We start from the raw sequence: 23,396 nt of genomic DNA, 5'->3' as shown, positions 1-23,396 counted from the left end.
CAGATGGGAAGGTGAAGATGTAAGGAGTAAAGGAAGTGGAGATGGAGGAGTTTAAAAAGCTGGGGTCAATGATCCAAAGCAACAGTGAGTGCACATGAGAAGAGGAACAAGTGAGTGCAGGATACGATCACAGGATATCTGCACGAGTGAAAGGGAAGGTTTACAAGGTGCTGAGTCCTGCCGTGATCTTTGGTTTGGAGAAAGTGGCACTGACACAAAGACGGGGTGGAGACGGAGGTGGCAGATTTTCACTGAGAGTGACCACGAGGTGCAATTTCAGAAATTAATATGTCAGAGGGACCGCTCAGGTCGAGCAGTTTGGAGACAAAGTTAGAAGGCAAAATGGTTCGGCATGTGCAGGAGAGAGAGTGGATCAACTGAAAGGATGTTGACATGGAGCTGCCACATGAAAAGGAGGAGGACATTGCAAAGGGTTCATGACAGAGGAAGGTGGAGACAGGGCGGCAGATGTGTGGAGGCCTCTAAAGAGAGCAGCTCAAAGAATAGAGAAAGAGCAACACAGACTAATATAGTGCTTAACAGATTTATTAGACCGTCTGGCTAAATGGTTATTAGGCGAACCATACAAACAAATTAAAATGAGTGTAATCGGTCCTCAATCAAAAAAAAAAAAATCATGTGCTTTATTTATTGTTTTTGTAAAACAGTCGATTAAAAAAAAAGATAACAGTAATTATATTCAAACATTAAAAAGATCATTTTGATTACACAGCTTACTCATATTACTGGATTAAACATTACAGAAACGTACAGTTAATTTAAGGTAACTATAGCATTTTACATTTGGCAGTAGTCTTATGAATTAATTACAGTGTTAAACACTAAAAACAGTTTGTCTGCAGAATAAACTGAAGGAATTTAGATTTTTCTTTGGCTCCAATCTTTCTGATTACTGTACTTGAAGTAGTAAAGGTAACAGTAGAAGAAACTACACTAATGAATTAATGTCGATTCTCTAAACCATCTATACAGCGGGAGGTGGTTATGTGAAATAAATCAAAGTCAGCTTTAGCTTTCAGGATTATTTATTTACATCGAGAACTATACAAACCATAACCAATATGACAACAACATATAGTGAACAGTGTGCCTTCCCCCCCACAGTACACTGAACATTATCACATATCAACACTATAAAATGCATTTATGCAGCATGCAAAGCACGGATGAAGCATGATGTGACCTTTTGACATGTAACCACAGCAAGTACAGCACTCCCATAAACATTGCATACAGTCAGTAACTCAAGTATCATCAAAAAATTATTTACAAAGGCAGCGTTAAAATGTTTTCTACATTTTAAAATTAATGCATCGTTTCAAAATAACATGTGCTGATATCTTACTGATTTAGAAACAGCCAGGTAAACAATGCCTGGTTACATTCTGGAGCGCAAAACTTTTATTTACAAGGTAAGTGTTTAAAAATTGTTATACCACTCCAGCAAAAATAATCTTTTTTTTTTTTAATTCATATTTTTATTAAGGTTTCAAAAGCAGGCATTCACAGTATGTACATCATGTAAGCATTCTTCATACTTAGGTTATCTGCCTTAAATACTGAAATAGTATTTTAATTTACATCCAAGTCATAAGGGAAGAATACTTACAACGATAGAAGTAATTGAAACCATCACATAATCCGAAAATCAAAAAACAAAAAACAAAACTAACAAACCTAAGAAAAGAGAAAAAAAACAAAAAAAAACCAAAACAAAAAAAAGAAACAAAAAACAACAAAAAAAACACGGATGTGTTGGTATGGGGTGATCCTATAAATATATATACATACATCATAATTATTGGTTTGTAATAGTAAAATCTGGCCTATGAGGCGTGATATATTTAACCCAGTTTTCCCAATATGATGTAAATTTCTCCAGCTTGTGGTTAACAGAAGCTGTTATCTTTTCCATGTTATAAATTTCCATTGTGATTTCCATCCATGTACTTATGTTTGGGCTCTCTGGGGATAACCATTTTCTGGTGATATTCTTTTTACAGGCCACCAATAAAATATTTATTAAATGTTTATCATATTTAGGCCATTCCTGAGGTATATATCCAAAGAACATAGTCTTACTCTCGAGAGATATTTCACGTTTAAAGATATCCTGTAAGGCATTATGTATTTCTCTCCAATAATCCCTCAAGATTGAGCAGTCCCAGAAAATATGGTAATGATTTGCACTTTGATTTCCACAGTTCCTCCAACAAGCAGGGGGGTTATCATCATAATGAGACTTCTGAGAAGGTGTTATAAAGTATCTAATTAGGCACTTCCAGCCAAATTCCCTCCACTTTTGTGAGCTGGTACACATCCACTGATATCTCCATATTGCCAGCAAAAATAATCTATAGGAACTATTAAAAAACTATTAAAACTATTAAAAAACTACAGAAATTATTCTGACGCATGATCAAGTTAAATCCAATGGATTTTGGCTTCAGGTTTCATTAATAGATTCCCTCAAAAGGACCATAAGCTGAAATAAATTGTCTCACAGTGTCATTGCCATCACCCATTTACTGCTGAATATATATTAGCGTTTAAAAACGGACTGAGTGAAGAGATTTTTCACGTAGTTGCATTTCCAGACCTTTGCTGACATACAAACTTTGCTGTACTTCAGTTTTAGCTGCATCAAAGATCTGCACACACACACGCATACATACACTCTACTGCTTGACCTACACCATTTTTGTGTTTCTAAACATACAGTGTAGGTTTTGGCATTTCAAAATAAAAGTGAACTAAAGAAGTGTTATATCACCATGTAAACTACAGGTGTGCAATAATCACAAACTGATTGTATTTCAGGCATGTGTGAATTAAAAAGTTAAAAGGATCCACTTGGGTTTCATGTAGTTATAAATATATGATTTTTTTTCCAATCTTCGTTTAAACATTTTGTTTTATATATAAAGTATCACACAAAGGCAAATCGTGATAGAGGAATATCCTATCTTTAAAAATTGGGGAATAGGCACTTTAACCTACTAGGACCTGGCGTCCACATATTTGGACATCACATTTTGGGTTATTTAGACCAAAATACTCAATTTTGCTTTACAAGGGCCTGATAACCACTTACGAGGACATTATACTGCTACTGTTCTATTGAAATTTTAAACAAATATCCTCATTTGTGGCTCTCATTTTTCTTAGAAATGAAAATTTGGTAAAAAAAAAATAAAAATCTGGCAATTCTTTGTTTTTACATTCATCGGGCCCCAATATGCCCAAATATCAAAGATAAATTAAAAATGCATGCTGTGGAAGAATTCGGGTCTTAAAAGGTTAAAATATAAACTAGATTAAAATAAGCAGCTTTTTTTCTTTGAGTAAAAAGTACAAATTCCCACAGATAGCATTGGTACTCTGGTAAGATTAGCAGTTGGTACCATCAATCAGAAAGACCTGCAAACACATGGATGCACTGAAAATGCTACTTTTAGCACCATGTTGACTTTATATGAGCTATACATTCAATGTACAAGACATCCAAAGACCTGTGACTTGTATTTTTTCAGTAATAGAAACACTGGTTAAACCCCCAAAACTGCATCTTAAGGGTAAATTTACAACTAAGGGATTTCTCAGCTAACAACTTTCTCACAAAAGGCACTGATGGTACATTAAAATTCTCACCCTCGTCCAAGTCTCTTAGACGGTGTTTGTATTTTTTGTACACGGTCAACATATACAAATGTCGAGCACTTTGAAGCTAGGTGAGCAGTAACACATTCTGAACTTTATATGTGACATCATTCATGGAAAATCTGATGTGCGGTCATTCTAATGTACTGTTAAAAACCCAAAATGAAGTTTATGAAGATCCATTTATGGTTGGATAATATTTTTGTAAAAACAAAAGCATTTTGAATCGATGGATTCCGTTATGTTTAGTAAAACTGACCATTTCAAAGCACAATAAAAAAAAAAAAAAAATATGACTATAATCTTCTTTTCACATAATTTCATACTGCTTCAATTAAAAATACTTGGCTAATTAGCCATTAAATCTTATTAGGCTTTTTATAATCATCATGTAGTCAACATTTTTGGCTAGTAGTACAATTGGCTGTCTCCATGTGTCTCCTGAACTTGCAGATAGTCTTTCAGAAAACTTAATAGCTATTTCACAGCACAGATGTTACATTCTTTTTGGGAAAAAAGGGGTAAAGGATATACTGTACCAGCTCCTGGTCTATGGACTCTTTCTTCTTACTGGCTCCTCGTGTTTTCATCTTTCTTGTCGTTGGCTGACGACTGAGCACTTGCATGGTCTGCAGGGACTCAAGGTCTTTGGCCATTTTGGATTTTTAAGCTCATTGTCATGACTGCATGATAATACGTTATGTTTAGGTTAGATTTTATGTTAGCTCAATTTAATTGATAATCTTGTGTTGATAGGTCCTTTGTGACATTGTTCTGTGCCCACCTCGACATAGAAAACATGTAGAGGACAGCTGCAAATGCAATTTTAACATTTTTTCCCCGTTTTTCTTTGAGTTGTTAGCGAATTGTAGGTTTGTAACTTTTCATTTGTCTAAGTTAGTTAGTTGATTGGCGTTTTCACAATAGGTAAGGGCTGTTTTGTTTGTTATGTTGTCCTTACCGCTCCGTGAAACATACTTGCACCTTCTTTCCTGTACCCCTATTTAAATAAACGTTTTAAAAAACCCTCCTATCTCCTCAGAAACCATCTTCATCTTCTCGGGTAGAGTTTTGTGTATTGTGTAAGAAGGCTTCCTTCTCTGTTTGTATGGCCTCTTCCTTTATTATGCAGCTATCTTCGTAATTGTCACACTTGGCTAACGCCTCCTCTGCACTGTTGCGTATACCATAGCCAAAGTAGATGGCAAAACCTACAATTCACATAGAAACATGAATTAATGGACAATAATAATAACAAGTTTAAAAAAATAAAATTACAGCAGAGACGTTAATTGTTACTGCTGGTCTAAAGTACCTATGGTCATCCAGATGGCAAAACGCAACCACGTTCCTTTGTCGAGCTGCATCATCAGGTACACGTTCACAAACATGCTAATGATCGGCACCAGTGGCACCAATGGGACCTGTGGATAGAGTATTTATTGGGTATAAGACTGGCTAAAACTTTGCATTTAAAACAAATTTTACAATCTGCAAAGCAATCTTAGACGTACGGGCAATGTAGGAAAATCCCTGACAAAATTAAGTGTTATTTTTTTAACGCTCGATTGAAAAATTGTGCAGCACTTTTAATTCAAAACTCTCATAATTTTTTTCCTGAGTGAGAAATTAAGACTTATTGTGGAATTACCCAATAAGCCCTAAATGCTTTTTTCTCAATATCTGCTTACAATAAAATCTAAACTGGCATTTTCTGTCTCTAGAATCACATCACATAGTACATTAGTATATTATATCTCATATTTAACTCTTTATTTTACATGGAGGAAGTTACTTTGAAAGAGGATCTGGGTGTTATTGATTATTAATTTCTAAAGGTGACAAGCTTACACTGCTATGTGGGTATGAGATAGCATGAGAAAAGCCTTTAGCAAAAGGACACACACTCACTTTGAAGGCAAGGTTGGTTTTGCTCTGTGGCTGTCTCCATATAATAATGATTAGAACCAGGCAGATAGCCACTATAACACAGAGGGCAGTCAGAGACCAGCGTGCATACCCTCCCTGAGAAGCTACAACACTGAAGACACACACCAAAACACCTGGTGGGGAAAAAAACAAAATTAACAAGCGATGACACCAGATGATGTGCTGGATCAGTAATCACATGAATAGTTCTGGGACTTTCATCCAGTTTCTCACCAAGTATACTGGTGCAGATGTTGACGATGAGTCCAGAGAGAGATGACGGCTCAGTGTTCGGAGGGTTAATAAGTTTTTTGAAAGTAAAGTGATCATCAGGTTGCGATAAAATATCAACACTCCCATCCCTATATGTAATTTCAGACTCATCCTGAGTATTGGCCATCTCATAGGCTGCACTGGGCTGTAAAGGCTGGTACCTTCACAAGACAAAAAAAGAAAATTACAAAAATGAAAGTGTAAGACTCCCTATCCCACTGTTCCCACAACTCAAACGTCTGCATACAACAGAGCTATAATTAGTAGCACATTTAAAAATCCATTATGCTAAGATAAGACACCATTCTGATGCGCCAACAGCTGGTTTTCCTGCTTTTCTCTACTCTCTACATCAAAGCAGAGCAGAAAAGCAGTATTAAAGACACACAAATCTGCTCAGACTGCACTGTGCCATCTAGCTGATGGTTTCACCTTTCACCTCTGAAACTAACACGCAAGCACAACTGGCCGGGTCACAAAAACACTGAACAGAGAGGCTCATGTTGCAACACACAATAAAATCTCATCATTAAATATTATTAAATCATTATTATAACCTAACAGCTATCAAATCAATGACATACAAATAATGTGCATTCTTTTTCTTATTATTCCCACTGACACGATTTAGAAAAGGTGGAGGTCAGTCGTTTTAGTACAGTACTGTAGGAATTCCCGAGTAATTATCTGAGTAATTAAAATTACACGACTCTAATAAAAAAATAAAAAAATACAATAAAATTAATAAAAATAAGGGACCACTTGATCATCACGGTAAAATTCATAATGTAACAGCTCTAAAACTGTAGTTTTTTCTTTTTGTTTGTGCTCCTGAGCTCCTCCTATTCCTGTGTCTCTCAGCATAGTTAAGTATGTGGAAGAGATACCAGGAGACGGTCTGCTACACAAGAAGAGCACGACCAGGCTGTCGCTCTTTGTGTTAGGAAGAACAGCAGGAGCCCTGCCAGAGCTCAGGCCCCCAGAGGCTACTTCCATACGTGCTTCCTACCGAGCTTTTAGAGACTCTGAGACAGTGGGAGGAGGTCGTGTCATCCTGTATTCATACGAGCACGATACTAGTGTGTGAGCACAGGCCCCACTAGAAGATGCCCTAACCTCATTCCACCTTCATGAACTCTTTCTGACATAAAAACCAGTAAAACTAGACTACAATCAATCAATCATGAGTGATAACGACACAGCAATACTCTATAATAAACATGTGCAAAACCGTTCCCTTTTTGGGGGGTGTCTTCGTTTTTCCCTTTCCATTGCTCGTCCCTTCACTTATATTTGCACCGAAGCAGGAGAAATGGATTCACAGTGGTTCACGCTTCATAACCAGAGTGTTTAAATATGCCTGAGTTAAACTGCCTTTGTGATGATTAAGTGGTCTCTTAATGTTTTTATTTTCATTATGTCCATTTCTACATTTATCCTCGCCAGACATCATAGACTAGTCTGTTGATATCATTGTGGGAAATCAGGTCAGACCAGAGTGTCCAGTATGCAGTATTAAAATTGAAAATAAAACACTTAAGGCCTACTAAATAAGTGATGAGGGCTACCTGAGGACCAGCACACAAGCTGCCACCAGAGTGTAGGCCAGCAAAGTCCCAATGGACATGAGGTCAACCAGGTCCTTCAAGTCAAACAGGAATGCCATCACCGCTGCAGGAGACACAGGTGAACCATATGAAGGTTACAAAAGCCATAAAGAACATTAATTGCATGAAAGCAATGCAGACATTGTATTTTTTCAGCTTAATTATTTAGAAGCTTGAACGACTTGCCACCATCCTCCTTCCATAAGGGGGCACTGTTGCCTTTGGCTTCATCTCAGCTACCTACCAGATAAAAGCCCTGCCACAAAGGTGGAGATGATAGGAGTCTTCCTCGCGCTGACACGCGCCAGAAACGAGAAGAGCAGACCATCACGGGCCATAGCAAAGATAATGCGTGGGAGTGGAAACATGGAGCCAAGGAGACTAAGCCAAGGATAAAAGGAAGGAGGAGGAGGAGGCACAGATTTATAACTTGAAAGAATGTGTGTGCAGTGTGGTGTCACACAAGTCCACCATCATTTTTCAGCCCAACACCCTGACAGCAAGTTGCTGTGGTCATGCATTGTACTGGTAAATTTACAAACTTGATTAAAGTTGAGTTAGTGTGTTTAAGGCCATGTGTACCAAGAGTCGCCTAGGATCAGAACAAAGTAACCCCAGCCAGTTTAGTTTAGTTTGTGACCTCACCTGCCGCAAGACCTGATGTTATTGTTGCTATTAGAGGGGTTTTGGTTCGTGTGCTGACTTTAGCCAAGCATTTGAAGAGCAGGCCATCTTCTGCCATGGCCCAGATCACTCTGGGCATTGGGAACATGGAGCCTAGTAAACTAGTACACAGGAGAAAAAGAAAAGCATGCCATGCGAGTCAATCCACACAAAATGTATAACAAGTTTCAAAAGATTAAAACAAAAAAAGTGAGTGGATCTAATGTAAATGCATTCAAACTGTAGGTCTACGTGATTGCTGAGCCAGCTGAGAGATTTACTCGCATTCTCATTCAGTTTCAGTGATGTGGAGTGTGACGTTCGGTCATTGTTGTTAATGCAGTTCATCCCACAGGTGTCATTGGCACTGAACTTCAGGCTCCCTACACTTTTATATCAGGCCTTTCATTTCAGTGTCAAGTTTAGCAAATTAGCAAACATGCTGCTCTTTAATAATAGCCAAACTACTACCTAAGAACGAGCGTGCCAATTAGGATAAAGACAGTTAGTAAATGTTTTTTTTAATCCATGAAACAATATATAATTAAGACATAAGCAAAAATCCACAATACATCATAATATTTCTAGGAAATTATTCTTGAGATTAAAATTTTCTCCCAAAGTATTTGAAGCTGAATTACAGTCACCCTGTGGAGTTACCTGCTATTAGCTTGATGTAATAATATTTTATTGTGTGGGACTTTGCTTCAACACAGATGCACTACTCAGTTAATCGGCAGGTGGCACAGCTTATCAAAAATACAGCCCAACCACGTCCCACTGCAGGCTTGTTTTAACACGTATATGCTTTGTGCTTTTAATATTTTACAAGCAAATATAATTGTAAGACATCAAGAATAAACACAATGAATTTTAGTGAGTAAAACTACGTATACAATATATTTCTGTTACAGGAAAACACCACAGGGCATCTTTCAATAAATCAAATATTACTTGTGCAAATGCATTTCATTAACATCAATATTCATTCTGCAACTCGGTCCATAAGATAATACCTTTGATGGTTTCTGCCACTTATTCTCATATTCAATCTCAGATCTAGTTAATCTTAGACTAAGCAAAAAAGACAATAATAAAATTATAGAAAGTGTAAAAGACATGAATTATTCATTCCTAAAAAACAAAAAAAGCGTGCTAAATAATTACAAGTCCTCCATGAATGCTCATGCTGAGAGGCAGCAGGAAACACACTTACCTAGTCGACAGTGCACATAAAGAGCCAATGGCCACTGCGTAAGTGGCTCCCTCCCAGCCCACATACTTAAAAGCCACAGGAAGAGGGCTGCTCTTGTCCAGCAAGTAGTAAGGCATCATCACAGTGAGGGCTGCAGATACACCAAAGTATGCCACAAAGCAAATGAGGAGAGAGGCCACAATGCCAACAGGAATGGCCCTCTGTGGATTCTTTACTTCTTCTCCTGGGGAGGGAACATGATCCAGCATGTTAAGAGAACATAGCTCCTTTATGAGTCACCAATTTAATATATTCTCCCTCACCTGTAGTGGCAATGCAGTCAAACCCTATGAAGGCATAAAAACAGGTTGCTGCACCAGAAAGGACTCCAGTCCAACCGAAGGGCATGAAACCACCAGCACCAAGAACATCCTCATTTGGAATGAAATCGGACACACTAGAAATAACAGACAGAAAATATTTACTCATTTAATAAAAACCTCTGATGTATCATTAGGGATATAGACATTTGAGAATAAGATATTTATTAAACGCACTTAGAAGTAGAGTTTCTGGTGGCATTAAGGATCTTTTCAGGGTTCAGGTTCCAGTTTTCTTTGTTTCCTTTAACTAAGCCAGAGATGACTACAAACACCAGCACCAGTACATTGATGCAGGTAAACACTTTGTTTACCATGGCTGACTCTTTTACACCAAATACAAGCAGCCCTGCAAGCAGTAAAAACATGAACGATTAAAGAACATAATCTGAAGCAATAGACAAAACAAGCGAGAGATGCATCCATTTCTGACCTGTCAGAACGATTATGATTACGACAGCAAATATGTCTGGATATTCTGCCAAGACTCCCGGGGCGTTCATGGTCATGTATTGTCTGCAAATCAGCTCAATCTTCCTTCCAATAAGCTCATCAAAGGTTGCGCTCCATGCCCGGGCCACGCTCGAAGTTCCTGTGCAAACAGTATGTATGTAAACTTAACAAGAATCAAGAGTAGCAGGGAACTCCCTCTTTATTTAAAGCGTCTCACCAATGACATAAGCGAGAATGAGGTTCCAGCCGGTGATAAATGCCCATACTTCTCCAACCGTAACATAGCTGTAGAGGTAAGCCGAGCCAGTTTTGGGAACACGCGCTCCAAACTCGGCGTAGCACAGACCAGCCAAGACTGAAGCCATGGCAGCGATGAGGAAGGAGATGACAATGGCGGGTCCTGAATTTTCTCGGGCTACGGCACCAGCGAGCACGTAGACGCCAGCACCGAGTGTGCTGCCGACGCCCAGGGCCACAAGGTCAAACGTGTTAAGACATCGAGCCAAGCGGGACTCCTCTATGCTACTGTCCACAACCTTCACTCTCAGAAGTTTCTTCCCAATGCCTTTCAGTGAAGACAGAATCATCTTGGTTTACAGTTTGGAGAATTTCGTCAATAGACTCCTGTTGATAAAGCAGAACAGAAATAATGACAAAATAAGAAAAGAGACTACGCAACTGTCAATAAGCAAATGAAGACGATCTAAATTCAAAAAACATTTGGTTTAAATGTAACACGTATAACATGTATGTTTACAACACAAGAAACTATAAAGTTATTAGTCTGAAAAGAAAAAAAACCTATCCCATAATTCTTGCCATTAATGTAGGACTACAGTTATCAGTATTGTCATCCATTAGTTAATTGGATAACAAATACTTTTGCTTATTAATGAACAAAAATAGATACAAAAAGACAAAAAAATAAAATAAAAACAGGTCTTTTAAATTGTAGGAATTTTAGTAATTGTAATGCCTAAATAACTAAATCGTTTAATTGTATTTATGTGCCATATTAAAATCTAAATTTTTACAGAAAACATTTTTTAAATGCAAAAATAAATTAATAAACAATCACAAGTACAGTTACATCAAGGCATGCTTGCAACCTGAACTACGGCACACAATAAAACAGCCTTTACTCTGTGTTCTTCGAAGGCTTTCTTACATTAGCAAGAGGCACAAAAAATGTTCAGGCATTATTGCATCTTCTAGATGAGAAAAATTTGCTGCGTGTTGAAGTGCTTTTGCACGTGTGGTAACACGTGTGGAATGTGGTAGTGAATGAGTGAGTACGTGTGTCTGTACGCCTTTAAAGCAGTTGTGGTGGCTGCAATGAGGAAAAGCAAGCATAACAACTTTGCACTGCTGCAATGTTTCCTGCAGCAGAAAACTGACATTCTAATGGTGTACATAACAATAATTGATGTTAATGCAACCTAACAACTAGGGCTGTGCGATACGACCAAAATCTCATATCCCGATATTAAGACATCTATCGTCCGATAACGATATAAATCACAAAAATGTAACATTTTCTGTAAATTCTGTGAATCTCGGGCAGCTCGTCTTGCGGGAAGTGTTTCCAGCTGCACGTCATGTAGCTGGAGTCGAGTGTTTTAACCGATGCACGAAACTATACTTTTTTAGTTGTAACGGCCGCCGTTTTCTTTGTGTGTATTTATTACACGGCGTGCTGCGGGAAAAAGCCTGTTCTAACGTTTGAGTCTAAGGTTTATTTTTTAGCACCTGATGACTCTTTTTTTAATTCTCATCCGTAAATAATAATAATAAACGTGCTCTTTTACTTGATTCGGTTTATTTTGAAAAGTCTCAACAGGATCTTGAGGCTTATTGTGAAAGCTTTATGTGGAACATAAACAAGCGGACACGCGATGCTGTTACCGTCTTTGTTGCTAACCACAACGCATAAAAACAGGCGCTTGTCCGTCCGTAGTGTGATTATATAAAATATAAGAGAAAGAGAGAACTTTAAGAAATTAATATAGCCACTACAGTGACCATCAAAACCATGAAAAAATATTGCCGTAAACAGTTTATTTTGCGACACCACGGAACAAACGATTGCGTAAAATGAAACGATAGACGTTTTTATATCGTCATCTGATATATATCGTTATATCGAACAGCCCTAATAACAACTTTTACCTAGTAAAGGTTTTAATGAGCTTCTGTTTGAAAGTAAGAAAAACGTTTTCTTTCACTCCACCTGAACTCATCATCTGTACAAAGGCTCAGCCTCTTTGCTCTTTCCTGTTAATGACACTCTTCCATAGCTTAATACAGGAGACATGAAATTCACTAAAGTTTGTTGGCAGATCAAAGTGAAATTAATGTTACTGACTGTATATTCTTACTGATAAATAACATATAAAAAGACCAAACAAATGGCTGAATGCATGAAAATTCCAGTGACAGCGTGATTGTACAGGCTGCACTTCCGAAACTTTAGATCTGGGATTTATTCAGTTGTACTAAAGTATAGAATCTATGAAGCTCTTAAAGCATACTAAAAGAAATAGCAGAAGCAGAAACAGCTGTTTGGCTGCTCCCTTTTTCACAAGGGGTTGCCTCTACAGGTAACTCTGTTTAATTTTGCAGAGTTTTTACAACAGATGCCCTTCCAGACACGATCCTAAGGGGATTCAATTTCTCCTCCCAGAATCGAACTGGGAACTTTCCCTGTTCACTTGTTAGCCAAAGATGTCTACCACTACACAGCGGTGTCGGCCCAGGGTCCAGAATCAGTCCAGCAAACACTCCAATCAGGCCCACTGAACAGCTTTGGAAAATGTTAAGGAGCAAATAGATTTTTACATGGATTTTAATATGTTTTAAAGCTTTTCCTATTGTTAAAGACCCCACCCCACCTTTTCCATTCATACAACATCAAACTAAGTACCACCAAATTAAGTAATAGATAAACAATCAAATGACAAAAAAAAGCTCCTGATTTTTCCATTATTTACTATAGAAATGTTTTTGTTTTTTGGTTTGTTTGTTTTTTACATTGATTTCACAGTGTAATAAATAAATAAATAAATAAATAAAATGTATACATGTTAATGAAAACTTTACATTCTATAATTAAATGGACAGTCAGGGCAATTAACTACCAGGATTTTTGGGGTAATTTTACACATTTATCATGTGGTCTGGCTGGATGTGGCCCACAATATAAAATGATTTTGACATCCCTGCTATACACAAAATATACTGCATATCAAAGGACAGAAAGACCCCCTCCCCCTGCCTTAAAAAAAACCCCCACACACACAAAAAAAAAAAAAAACCCACACACCCACGTGCGCAAACACACAGTGTCAATGAAGCTCTTCCAGCAGGAACTTCTACCTTTACTGATGAACTCAGCTGCTCTGCTTTTAGTTCCAAGTTGCAACTTCTCTCTTTAGATCCAGAATCAGTTTCAGAAGAACAGAGTTGGGGGAGACGTTTACAAGCACCGCTGAGACATATGACACAGATGCCTCTTAGTGTACAAAACATTCAGGTGTCTCGCTCACAAATAGAACAGTGACACATCACATGGCCTCAGGAGCAGCTGTGATGCCAGATATAATCCCTCAGGGGCTAAACAAACAGACTCCTGCAGGTTTTCGTCAATTCAAGAACACAGCAAGGCTATGGAAATTATGATCTGATTATATTACTTCACCCTCTTACAGCAATTTATTCAAGGAAACTTGTGTTGGCTTGTGTTAGGAATTAATGTAGAAGAAAAAGAACTCTATGACTGGTAAGCAGACACATTAACAGTAGAGAACTGAATATCTGGAGAAGAAACTGGATTTGGAGATTATGATCACAAGACAATCCACAATCCAGGCTTTACTTTATGAGTTTATAGCCAAACAAGCAGGTTTAGACCAAACGTATGCACAAGGAGCTAGTACTCAATAAATCTGCAGCTAAATGAAGGCCAGGTATTTCTTTTTTATTCTTATTTTGAAAGTGGCAACCTGTGAGTGATTAAAATGTGCACATTTTCCATGCGAAGATGTTATGAATTGTTTAACTGTAAAGCTATGACTCCTTACTTGGGTTTCAAACTTCCCCAGAATGCGTTTAGCTCTTCATCTCTGGCAGGACGCTCCACCCCCCCACCCCTAGTCTCTTGATCAGACCAGCTGAAGTTAGTTTGCAGTTGATGGTGATAAGCAGATGGTTTATCTAACCATGTGCCAAGTGTTTTTGAGAGTGCTAGTGCTTTTCCAAACACTTTACAAGGACAATATTCCAGATGGATCTGTGTAATAAACCATCTGCCATGTCAGGTTAGGGTACCACCACCGCTAGTCAGAAAGTCCTCTGTCTGACCTTGACACTTCTGAGTTGCCTTTCTAGGTTGTTGTGACCTGGTCACCTAGGTATTTCAATTCTGTGCGATTACACCAAAATGCGGTTGCCAAAATAAACAGGGCTGAAACTAAAAAGGAAATAAGTCCATCTGGTATCAGTGGAAAATGTTAAAATAAGTAAGGCATGGAAGAATTTGCCCTTATAAGCTGCTGGAGGAAAACAAACGTCATTTTCCTGGGATAAAAAAAAAGTGACAAACTGCAGAGAGCTTCCGAAGCGTTCACATGATGTGGCGTGTAACGGCTGAGCTAAAAACAGAGGGTGGGCGGGAAAGGACACTGCCCTCTTCTCAACCAATCAATGAGCACAACACCTGCCCATGGCACATAGGGGTACACAAGTATATTTGGAACAGAAGTCAATCACATGCTTCTCACTTTTTGGCTGTAGGCAAAACATTGCTCCTTCAAATGCCTTTGATAAATGCTGTGACACTGGTATACGTTTGAGGACGACAGGAGGAAAACAGTGAGAACTCAAAGAAAACTGAGCTAACAAAGTAACTACAACTCTGGTCAAAACCAAAACAAGAAAGAAAGAAAAAAAAATCTCAGGTAAACTGGATTAGGTATTTGAGGTGCTGGGAAAGACTTGGTATTCCAATTTTAATAGAAACAACATCTCAAAAGACTCTCTTCGTGTACATTGATTTAAAAGATAGTATTGACTATGTGCACGTTAGCATATGCTACTTCCGGTGCGGAAACTCCTGTGGGGAGCTTTGTTTCCGGTGTCCTGTTCGCGCCTGGTTTACGGTCCAAAACAAGTTAAGCAGATGAATGAATCAAGCGGCGATTTACATTTCTATAGATGTCTTGGGCATTTACCCAATATATCTGTAAATGATGTTCATCGACTTGTCGATATTTTTCCCCCGCGCCTCAGAGCAAAAGAGAAAAGGGATTCAAATGTTATATTTCTCAGCTGTCCCTCGTTTATCGCGGGTGTTATGTTCTAAAAATAACCAGCGATAGGTGAAATCAAGTAGCCAATTTAATTTTTTGACGGTGCAAAATGTTTGGTGGACATCGTGGACATACAGTACTGCACCTCAGAGTCACACTGCTAGCGATCAATGCAGCGATTCTGTACTGTACAGGAGAGACGAATGCTGAACATTTGCCTGATTAAATCATAAGACCAGTCACTATACAGAGATGTGCTTCTGAATGTGGACGATGTGTCTTCTGCTGCAGTAATGGAGTTCTGCTTGTGTTGAGTGATGTAAACAACTGATCGATCTAAACGCTTCAAACGTCAAAATTGATCATTAGATTTTTTATGACACAACAGTGGTGAGTGTTCCCACCTTCTGCTCTTTGTAACTTAACGCAATCTTTCCGTTTTCGAGTTTTGGACATGATTTTGGAGTATATCTTCGCAGTAGCGATTGACCGCAAAGTAAAGCTACCGGAAATGCACAACCCCACATCCGGTCTCAAACCAGGAAGTTAGCATTGTCTCGTGCACATAGTCAATTATAGCCTTGAAATATGTTTGTCTGGTACCCAGTCCAACATTAGGATGGCTCATTGTTGACTTAAAATGGTAGATCTATTGCAAACCCAACTGTGCTTAGGGTTATGCGATAAGACCGAAATCTCATATCCCGATATAAGACATTTATCATCCCGACAGCGATATATATCACAAAAATTTGACATTTTCTCTAAATTCTGTGAATCTCTTATTTTGAAAAATCTCAACAGGATCTTCAGTTTTATTGTGAAAGGTTTATGTGGAAAATAAAGAAGTGGACGGCAGAGCCACATGCTGGGTTTACCATCGTTGTTGCTAACGACAACACGTAAAAACTGTTGCTTGTCCGTCCGTAGTGTGGTTATTTTAAATATAAGAAAAAGAGCGAACTTTAAGAAATTATTATAGCCACCACAGTGACCGCCAAAACTGCCGTAAACAATTTATTCTGCGACACCACGAAACAAACGATATGAAACGACAGACGTTTTCATATCGTCTTCCGATATATATTGTTATATCGAACAGCCCTAACTTCCTAAGCTCTAAGTTCCTCTCAAAAAAGCAAACAAACAAACAAACTATCCATCCAAACACGCAACCTGACATTGTTTAACCCGAATTTGAGAAACGTTGTTAACCATCTTCAATTTCAAAATTTTCTGCATGAATCTGAAAGTAGCCAAAAGCCATAAGAGCCAATTCAGGTGACCTCTAAACACCTGGCACTAAACTGCTATTCTGCAGCGCTACAACAAGCCCATCTGCCTTTGTGGGGATGTGGCACATGAGCGAGTTCATAACACAGACGTCTTTCTTGCACAAGCCAAACAAACTTTCCTTTCCAGGAGAATCTGACCTTGTGACACTGAAGGTACGACAAACAAGCAACAGCATCCAGTCATTAAAACATAGTTTGCACATTTTTTGAGTTGTTTTGAGCTGTTCATACCTTTAAGTAATGAAGCTCTTAAGTATGTATTAAACACTGCTGTACGGTTTTCTTGACCTTGTGGAAGAAAACAGAGAAACTCCCACGCCACTCACGCTTGACCTAAATAAATCATACTTCCCTGTGATGCTAAAAGATGAAAATAATAGTGGAATGACTTACCACTTTCTCGGATTAATGGATGCCTGTGAAATTCTGCAAAGACATGTTTGACCTTGCGTACATTTCTATAGGAACCTATTTTAGAAAAATTCCTGCGTTTCACATTTTTGTTTTACTATGCTGCTTTGACTTTGTTGCATGTGGGAATGTCAGTCTCAAGGGAATCGTGGCACCTGTATCATCCAGAATTATTTTTGTTTTCAAACAGTAAACCCTCAAAATTACCATGAAATTCATTCCCATGAGTGTAAATAAAGAGTATAAGATAACTAAATTTCTGTAGACGTTCACATGGGCTCAATGAGACATTACACAGACTTGTGCTAGCAAGAGGACAGGGTGAAGATCATTTAACCTCCTAAGACGTGAACTCTTTCATGGCATGCATTTTTAATTTCTTTTTGCTATTTGCTCTTATTGGGACCTGATGAATGTAAAAACAAAGAATTAACAGATTTTTACCTAATTTTTGTTTCTGAGAAAAATGAGATCCACATATGAGGACATTAGCTTTAAATTTCGATAGAACAGTGGCAGTATAATGTCCTCGTAAGGGTTCTTGTAGAGCAAGATTTTGTATTTTGGTCTAGACAATCCAAAATGTGATGTCCACATATGTGGACGCCAGGTCCTAGGAGGTTAATGTCTGATACGACTGATTTGGATTCTTGTGTTCGTGCAAACAGCTTCAGCAAGTAATGTTTATAAAAGCTGAAGGTGCAGTCCACTTATTGTTCTTTTGGGGAACTGTTATTTGGTATGCGCAATTCACACAAACAGTGTAATCAACAACAGCACATTCTATGAAATGATGTGATGTGATGTTGACACCATAAATGTTATCTTTGTTAAAACGCAGCTTACAGACTCTTAACTGATTCACTGTTGACATCCTGTACCTTCCCTATGCTTTTTTACTTCATTAATTCATATATCGTGTGCTATTCAAACACCAAAACAGCATTTAAACCATAACTTTCACACTAAAAAAAAGAAAATAAATGCTAAAGTGTATTAAAAATTTTGAGTCCTGGCTTATAAAAAAATGATTAATTCAGATATCATTGGATATCACACACACACACAAACAAACACACACTCCTGTTTGCTGGTTAGTTCGCTTTTCAGTTGGATTGTAGTGTCTATATAAAGTACAGTAAATACTTTTTAAATAAGCAAGATAAAAATTCTATAAAGGGGAACTTGGCGTAACATTTAAAACAAAAATGAACAAAAAGAAGGAGCTGCTGCCTGCGAGTGCGCTGTTGGAGAAACGCAGCCAGGCAGACAGAGGAGAACTGAAGTTCGACCAGGTACCAAAGCAAATCATTCGTACTGTACAAATAATGTAAATATGACGGTGTATCACGAAAGATTGATATCAAACTGATCACTTGACCCATATTAGGTTACTCGTTCTTCAAGTGAATCAACAAATGGCGAAATGAAAAGCCGAACAACAACAATGCTGTTTCTTTAGAGAGTCTTAGCTTACATGTGTGTTTATTTCATATTTTCAGTTGTTTCCCTCCACGGCTAAATAAATCGGTTTCAGTAATGCACTGATATACAAGAATGGACATAAGGGGCTTCAAAGAAAAAACTCAGGTAGATGTTATTTTATATATTATGCTTTGTATGTTGTTCAGTATATTTCTATGCAAAACAAGAGGAATTTCAATACACAGCAGTATATTCACAGTTTAAACCAGATATTTACATACACTTTATGGAAAACACAAGAACATTTTTTACTGTACAACATCAATTTAGAGTAAACTTGTTTTGTTTTGGATGAATAAATATTGAAATATCTTTTGAATTAGTTAAATGTCAGAATAAAGAGAGACAGAGCTGTCTATTTTTTTTATCACATTCATCAAATTTAGGAGTACATATACACTAAAAAAATAAACATTTAGTCTGATTTGATGTTACAATTAAAGAAGTGTTTTTATCTGAAGAGTTTGTAAATATCTGGTTTCAACTGTATATTTGATGATGTTGGTGTTTGGTTTGATTGTCAGCACAAAGAGGGAGAGAGAGGAACAGAGATGGAGAGAGAGGTTAGAACAGAGATGGAACAAGAGCAGGTGAGACACACATGTTAGTCAAATGGTTGTTTACCAAAAGTATCACCGTATCATAGGTCCTCATGTATCTCATACCTAGTGTTTCTTTTTAGGTTTGTTATTTTTCAAATTCTACATTTATTAAGTTATGCAGGCTTGTTTGCACAACAAGGCTAAATAATTATATAAACTTTTCTCAATCTAAATAGTGGACTTTGGTAGAATTAAAAAATAAGTGTAGTGCAGGTCTATGATTATTTTTAGTGCTACTATCATCTAGTTCCGATTCTGTCTTGGTTAAGTCCTAAGTAGTCCTGTTTTAATTCTGGATCAGTTCTGGGTCTGGTTGAATTGGGGTTTAGTCCACATGTCTTGATACAGCCCCAACTTTGTTCTGCCTTGCTGCTTAATTAAAAAACTAGTTTAAGGTGTCCTGCATATGTGATATATATTTTTCCCTATATGAAGTCATTCTTTTTTGAACAAAACTCAAAACAGAGCCTATTAATCTTTCAGTCATTTCAACACCCCCCCACACACACACACACACACACACACACACACACAAACGCGCATACTATCCTTAGGGCTAAGCCCCGGGTGTATCAAATGTCTGCCTCCGCCTCTGATTAAGAGAAAAGTAAATCTGAACAGATTCTTAGTGTTTTGTATGGTTTACTTCTAAATCTAAATTGTTAATCCTATCACAGTTTAACTAGTCGGTAAAAAAAAAATGCAGTTTTCTATGGTTACAAAATGCAGCATATGCTTACTTAAACCTTGTGAAATCGCAACATTTCCCCAAAACCTTAAACAAGCTATTAAAACAAATGTTAATACAAAGAGATTACATTGTACCTGTGTCTGTGTCTGAGCTACTTTCAGCGTGGGTTCACACCAGATAGGTCACTGCTGGAAATGACTTCTGACTCCTGTAAAAGGCAATGCGGTGCTATAAAAGGCAATGTTTCTCCGCTTGCAAAGACCAGTCTTTTATAAAGTCGCACAAACACTCGGAACTCTAAAACGGCGGATCAATACATAACTTCGCCCACTGGACTACTTTAAGGTCTGCTGGTATGAACGGAAAGGTAAAGCCCACTCCCCGATAAAACCCCCATCTGGAAGTTGCATCAGCCTTCCTTGACTTTAACACTACGTGCACCGCTTCCTTGTGAACTATTACAGTCAAGGCTGAGAAACAAAATGTTGCTGTTCTCTCACAGCCTAATAAATTAATTTATAAGCAAAAGCATGCTCGTGAAGTCTTGCCTAGTTCAGGAAGAGTTCAGACCCTCCATTTCTGTCAACCGTGGAATGAAAAATGTTCCGCCTACAACGGACAATCCAGCGGGGAACAACTCGAGCGAGCCCCCAGAGATGTGTCACTTTGGCTCCACCCAGAGAACTTATTGTTAAGGAGCCTTGCAGGCACCAGATGGCACTCTTTACAAGTAAAAGCTTAAGCAGCTTCTCCCTAAGAATCCCTGATGGTGATCAGACACAACAACACACCCTGCAGTCATGTGTTAATTTTAAAATTAGCCCTATATCAGTGCGCATACATTGACATTTCCCCCCTGCTGTTCCTCCTTCCTTTCATCAATGCATACAAACACTCGCATCAACACTAGATGATTATGGCTTGCATGTGAAGTTGCAAAAGTCTCCAATGGGAAAACAAAGCTGTTAAACTCCACGCTCTGAGTTTCCTGCTGAGGCTGCTCCATGGTATCATGTGGCGAGCCTCTTATTTTAGTCTGGATGTTAATACATAATACAAATGTACACTGCGATTTAGGATTATCAATGTAAAGGCATCTTAAGCCGAAGCAACAAATAAAAAAAAAAAAGAAGTTACAGATCTGCACTACCCTGGGACACAGAGCTTTCAAGAAGAGCAGTCATCTTTTGGGGAGTCCTGCTGGTAATAGCAGCAGAAGTTTTTGAGATCGGTTGATAAATCAAGCTGCTTTAAGACTCCCTCCTTTGCTTTGACTATAACTACTGCATGTAGCAAACCTCTAAAACATAATTGGTAAGAGAAGTGCTCTATACACTGGCTTATCTGACATTTCTAGATTTATGGTTGACTGCCGCTCACCCTGTGGGCCAATTGTAGCTGCCCTTGATAAATGGGAGTAGGTGGTCTTAGGCGATTTTAAAGCAATGCAGTTCTTTTTGGAAACTGAGGGGGAAGTGCCTCAAAAGAAATACTTAGTCAACCTGCTATCACGGCCTTTTACTCCTTTTAGATACAAGCTTTGTCCCTTTCTTCAGGATTAATCAAACCTCTTATCTTAACCACGTTAATAAACAGGGTCTTCTGGAATCTGTATTAAAATCAGTTTGTTGCTATAGGCCAGTGTTTCCCAGCTGTGGTTATCAGGAGCTTGAGCACTGATGGTTTTCATTCAAGCTGTTTAATGAGGATTGAATAGACATGAGATACCAGGAGAATGTAGTTAATTACTTTCTTCAATAGAAAACGAGTGGCACTTTGGGTCCCAAAGATCTGTGTTGGAGCCAGTCACTGTCAGCGTTCTGCATAAAGATGAAAAACTGAGCGGATTTTCTGTTATTCTCTGCTGGGCCTGACAACAGTCCCATCACACGCATTGATATTCCACTCTCCCTTGCTCATGCCAGAGGGCTCCACCAAGATTTTACAATCATATCAGTCACATTAAAAGCAAAGATGCAAATCAGTTTGACCATCGGATCCTTCCTTTTCAAGCATTTGATAGTGACATTTGAGGGCCGCTTCAAATTCACTGGTTTGCTCTCTTGCCAAGAGTTAGATAATACAAATGGATATCAATCATGTCTTTAAGCTTTCGGTACAGAAATATCTTGATCTTGCTTAAAAAAAAAGATAACGCTAACTCCAATAGCACCCGTTTGGATCCTTTGTGCATTACTATTATATCTGAGCCACGATATTAAAAAAAAAAAAAAAGGGGGGGGGGGGGGGGGGAGGCAAAAAATCAATACCCATTAATACATTAGTCTAAAATAATCTTTTTAGAAAAAATTTGTTTGGCACAATGCAGAAGAAATTTGACCTATATCCTGATTTCCTGTTTCCCAATCCAAACAAGTACTGCAGTGGGAAAGTATGACCAGGTTCAGGTTGTACAACATAAAGCAAGGGCTTTCAAGAAAGCGGGAAATGCTGCTAAGATCATCAGAAGGAGGCACAATCTTCTTCATCCTATAGTGGCCATTACCAGACAGTATAAAAAATTTATATTGTCCATGGCTGCAACTTGTCTTTAAATAAGGGGTTAGAAGAGTCTCTGGATTCTGTAGCCTCCTGGCTCTGAAACATGTAATCAGCCTAACACATGGACAGACACGGAGCAACTGCAAACGTTGATTTAGCTCTTTTCTTAGACTCTTGAACTAAAATTCAGAAAGTCATTAAATCTTGATGATCTGTCATTGTTAAATGACTCAAATGGAAAAAATAAGCCTTTCACCCCCATATACTAGCACGTTTGATTGTGGAAGGCTCTTAGCTGGTCTAAATGGGATCAGGTCTCATACTGTGTGCCACAGGTGTTCAAACCCACAGGAGGCGATTGTTCCTAAAAGCCACAGGCTCGCTCTCTTCAAAAACAAGGGTGAGAACAAAAGCAGCAAAGATCTCGACTGTTTCACATTTTCAGGATGGAAACGCTGAACTTCACTAGTCATAACGAATATGTTAAATATTCAGATTTATTATTCATTTTTAGAAATAAAAAATATATATATAGGCTATATCCGCCGATATTTCTACATTAATTGTGTAATTTGTTCACAGAAGAACAACAAAATCAGCGTAGGTTCAAGTTTTGTTTGTTTTTCAGTTGATCAAACCTGACAAGGCTTGACAAGATGGCCTTCAAGAATTCTCCAGAGGGCGTGGATGCGCTCTGGAAAGACTGGCACATCAAACAAGGCAAAGTTTGCTGCAGAAAACAAATCTCCTTTACTGCATTCACGACACTTGTAATATTTGCTTCTTTCCCCCCTCCAACAGGAACTTTTCACAAAATTAATTTTGCCTTGAGGTAAATAAATAACTGAAGAGGAATTTTTATAGATAAAAAAACACAAAAATATCTCAATTTCCACTCTCTTTAAAAATATTATCATAAGGAA

General features: G+C 38.1%; 1 protein-coding gene across 3 annotated transcripts; it reads right to left on the bottom strand.

Moving 5' to 3' along the window:
- Positions 1 to 1,028: 1,028 nt before the first annotated feature.
- LOC146694441 (high affinity cationic amino acid transporter 1-like) lies at positions 1,029 to 20,608 on the bottom strand. Of its 3 annotated transcripts, none has more exons than XM_085430616.1 (13): positions 20,520 to 20,608; positions 20,106 to 20,179; positions 10,399 to 10,805; positions 10,162 to 10,320; positions 9,906 to 10,077; positions 9,672 to 9,805; positions 9,370 to 9,592; positions 8,136 to 8,275; positions 7,452 to 7,554; positions 5,845 to 6,044; positions 5,593 to 5,744; positions 4,997 to 5,105; positions 1,029 to 4,892 (listed from the first exon to the last, which is right to left on the bottom strand). In XM_085430616.1, exons 3-13 carry the CDS (start codon positions 10,766 to 10,768, stop codon positions 4,720 to 4,722), a joined length of 1,935 nt encoding a protein of 644 aa, XP_085286742.1. In that variant the 5' UTR covers positions 10,769 to 10,805; positions 20,106 to 20,179; positions 20,520 to 20,608; the 3' UTR covers positions 1,029 to 4,719. The 3 variants fall into 3 exon arrangements, with proteins under 3 accessions (XP_085286742.1, XP_085286744.1, XP_085286743.1); XM_085430618.1 differs by lacking the exon at positions 8,136 to 8,275 and adding an exon at positions 7,735 to 7,871; XM_085430617.1 differs by lacking the exon at positions 20,106 to 20,179.
- Positions 20,609 to 23,396: the final 2,788 nt, after the last annotated feature.

This window comes from Copadichromis virginalis, linkage group LG14, assembly GCF_057382275.1.
Source record: "Copadichromis virginalis isolate Kocher_CV1m ecotype Utaka linkage group LG14, C_Virginalis_male_GT1.1, whole genome shotgun sequence".
NCBI classification, from domain to species: domain Eukaryota; kingdom Metazoa; phylum Chordata; class Actinopteri; order Cichliformes; family Cichlidae; genus Copadichromis; species Copadichromis virginalis.
Note: the sequence above shows the minus strand (reverse complement) of the source record. Positions and strands in the feature narration are given on the sequence as shown.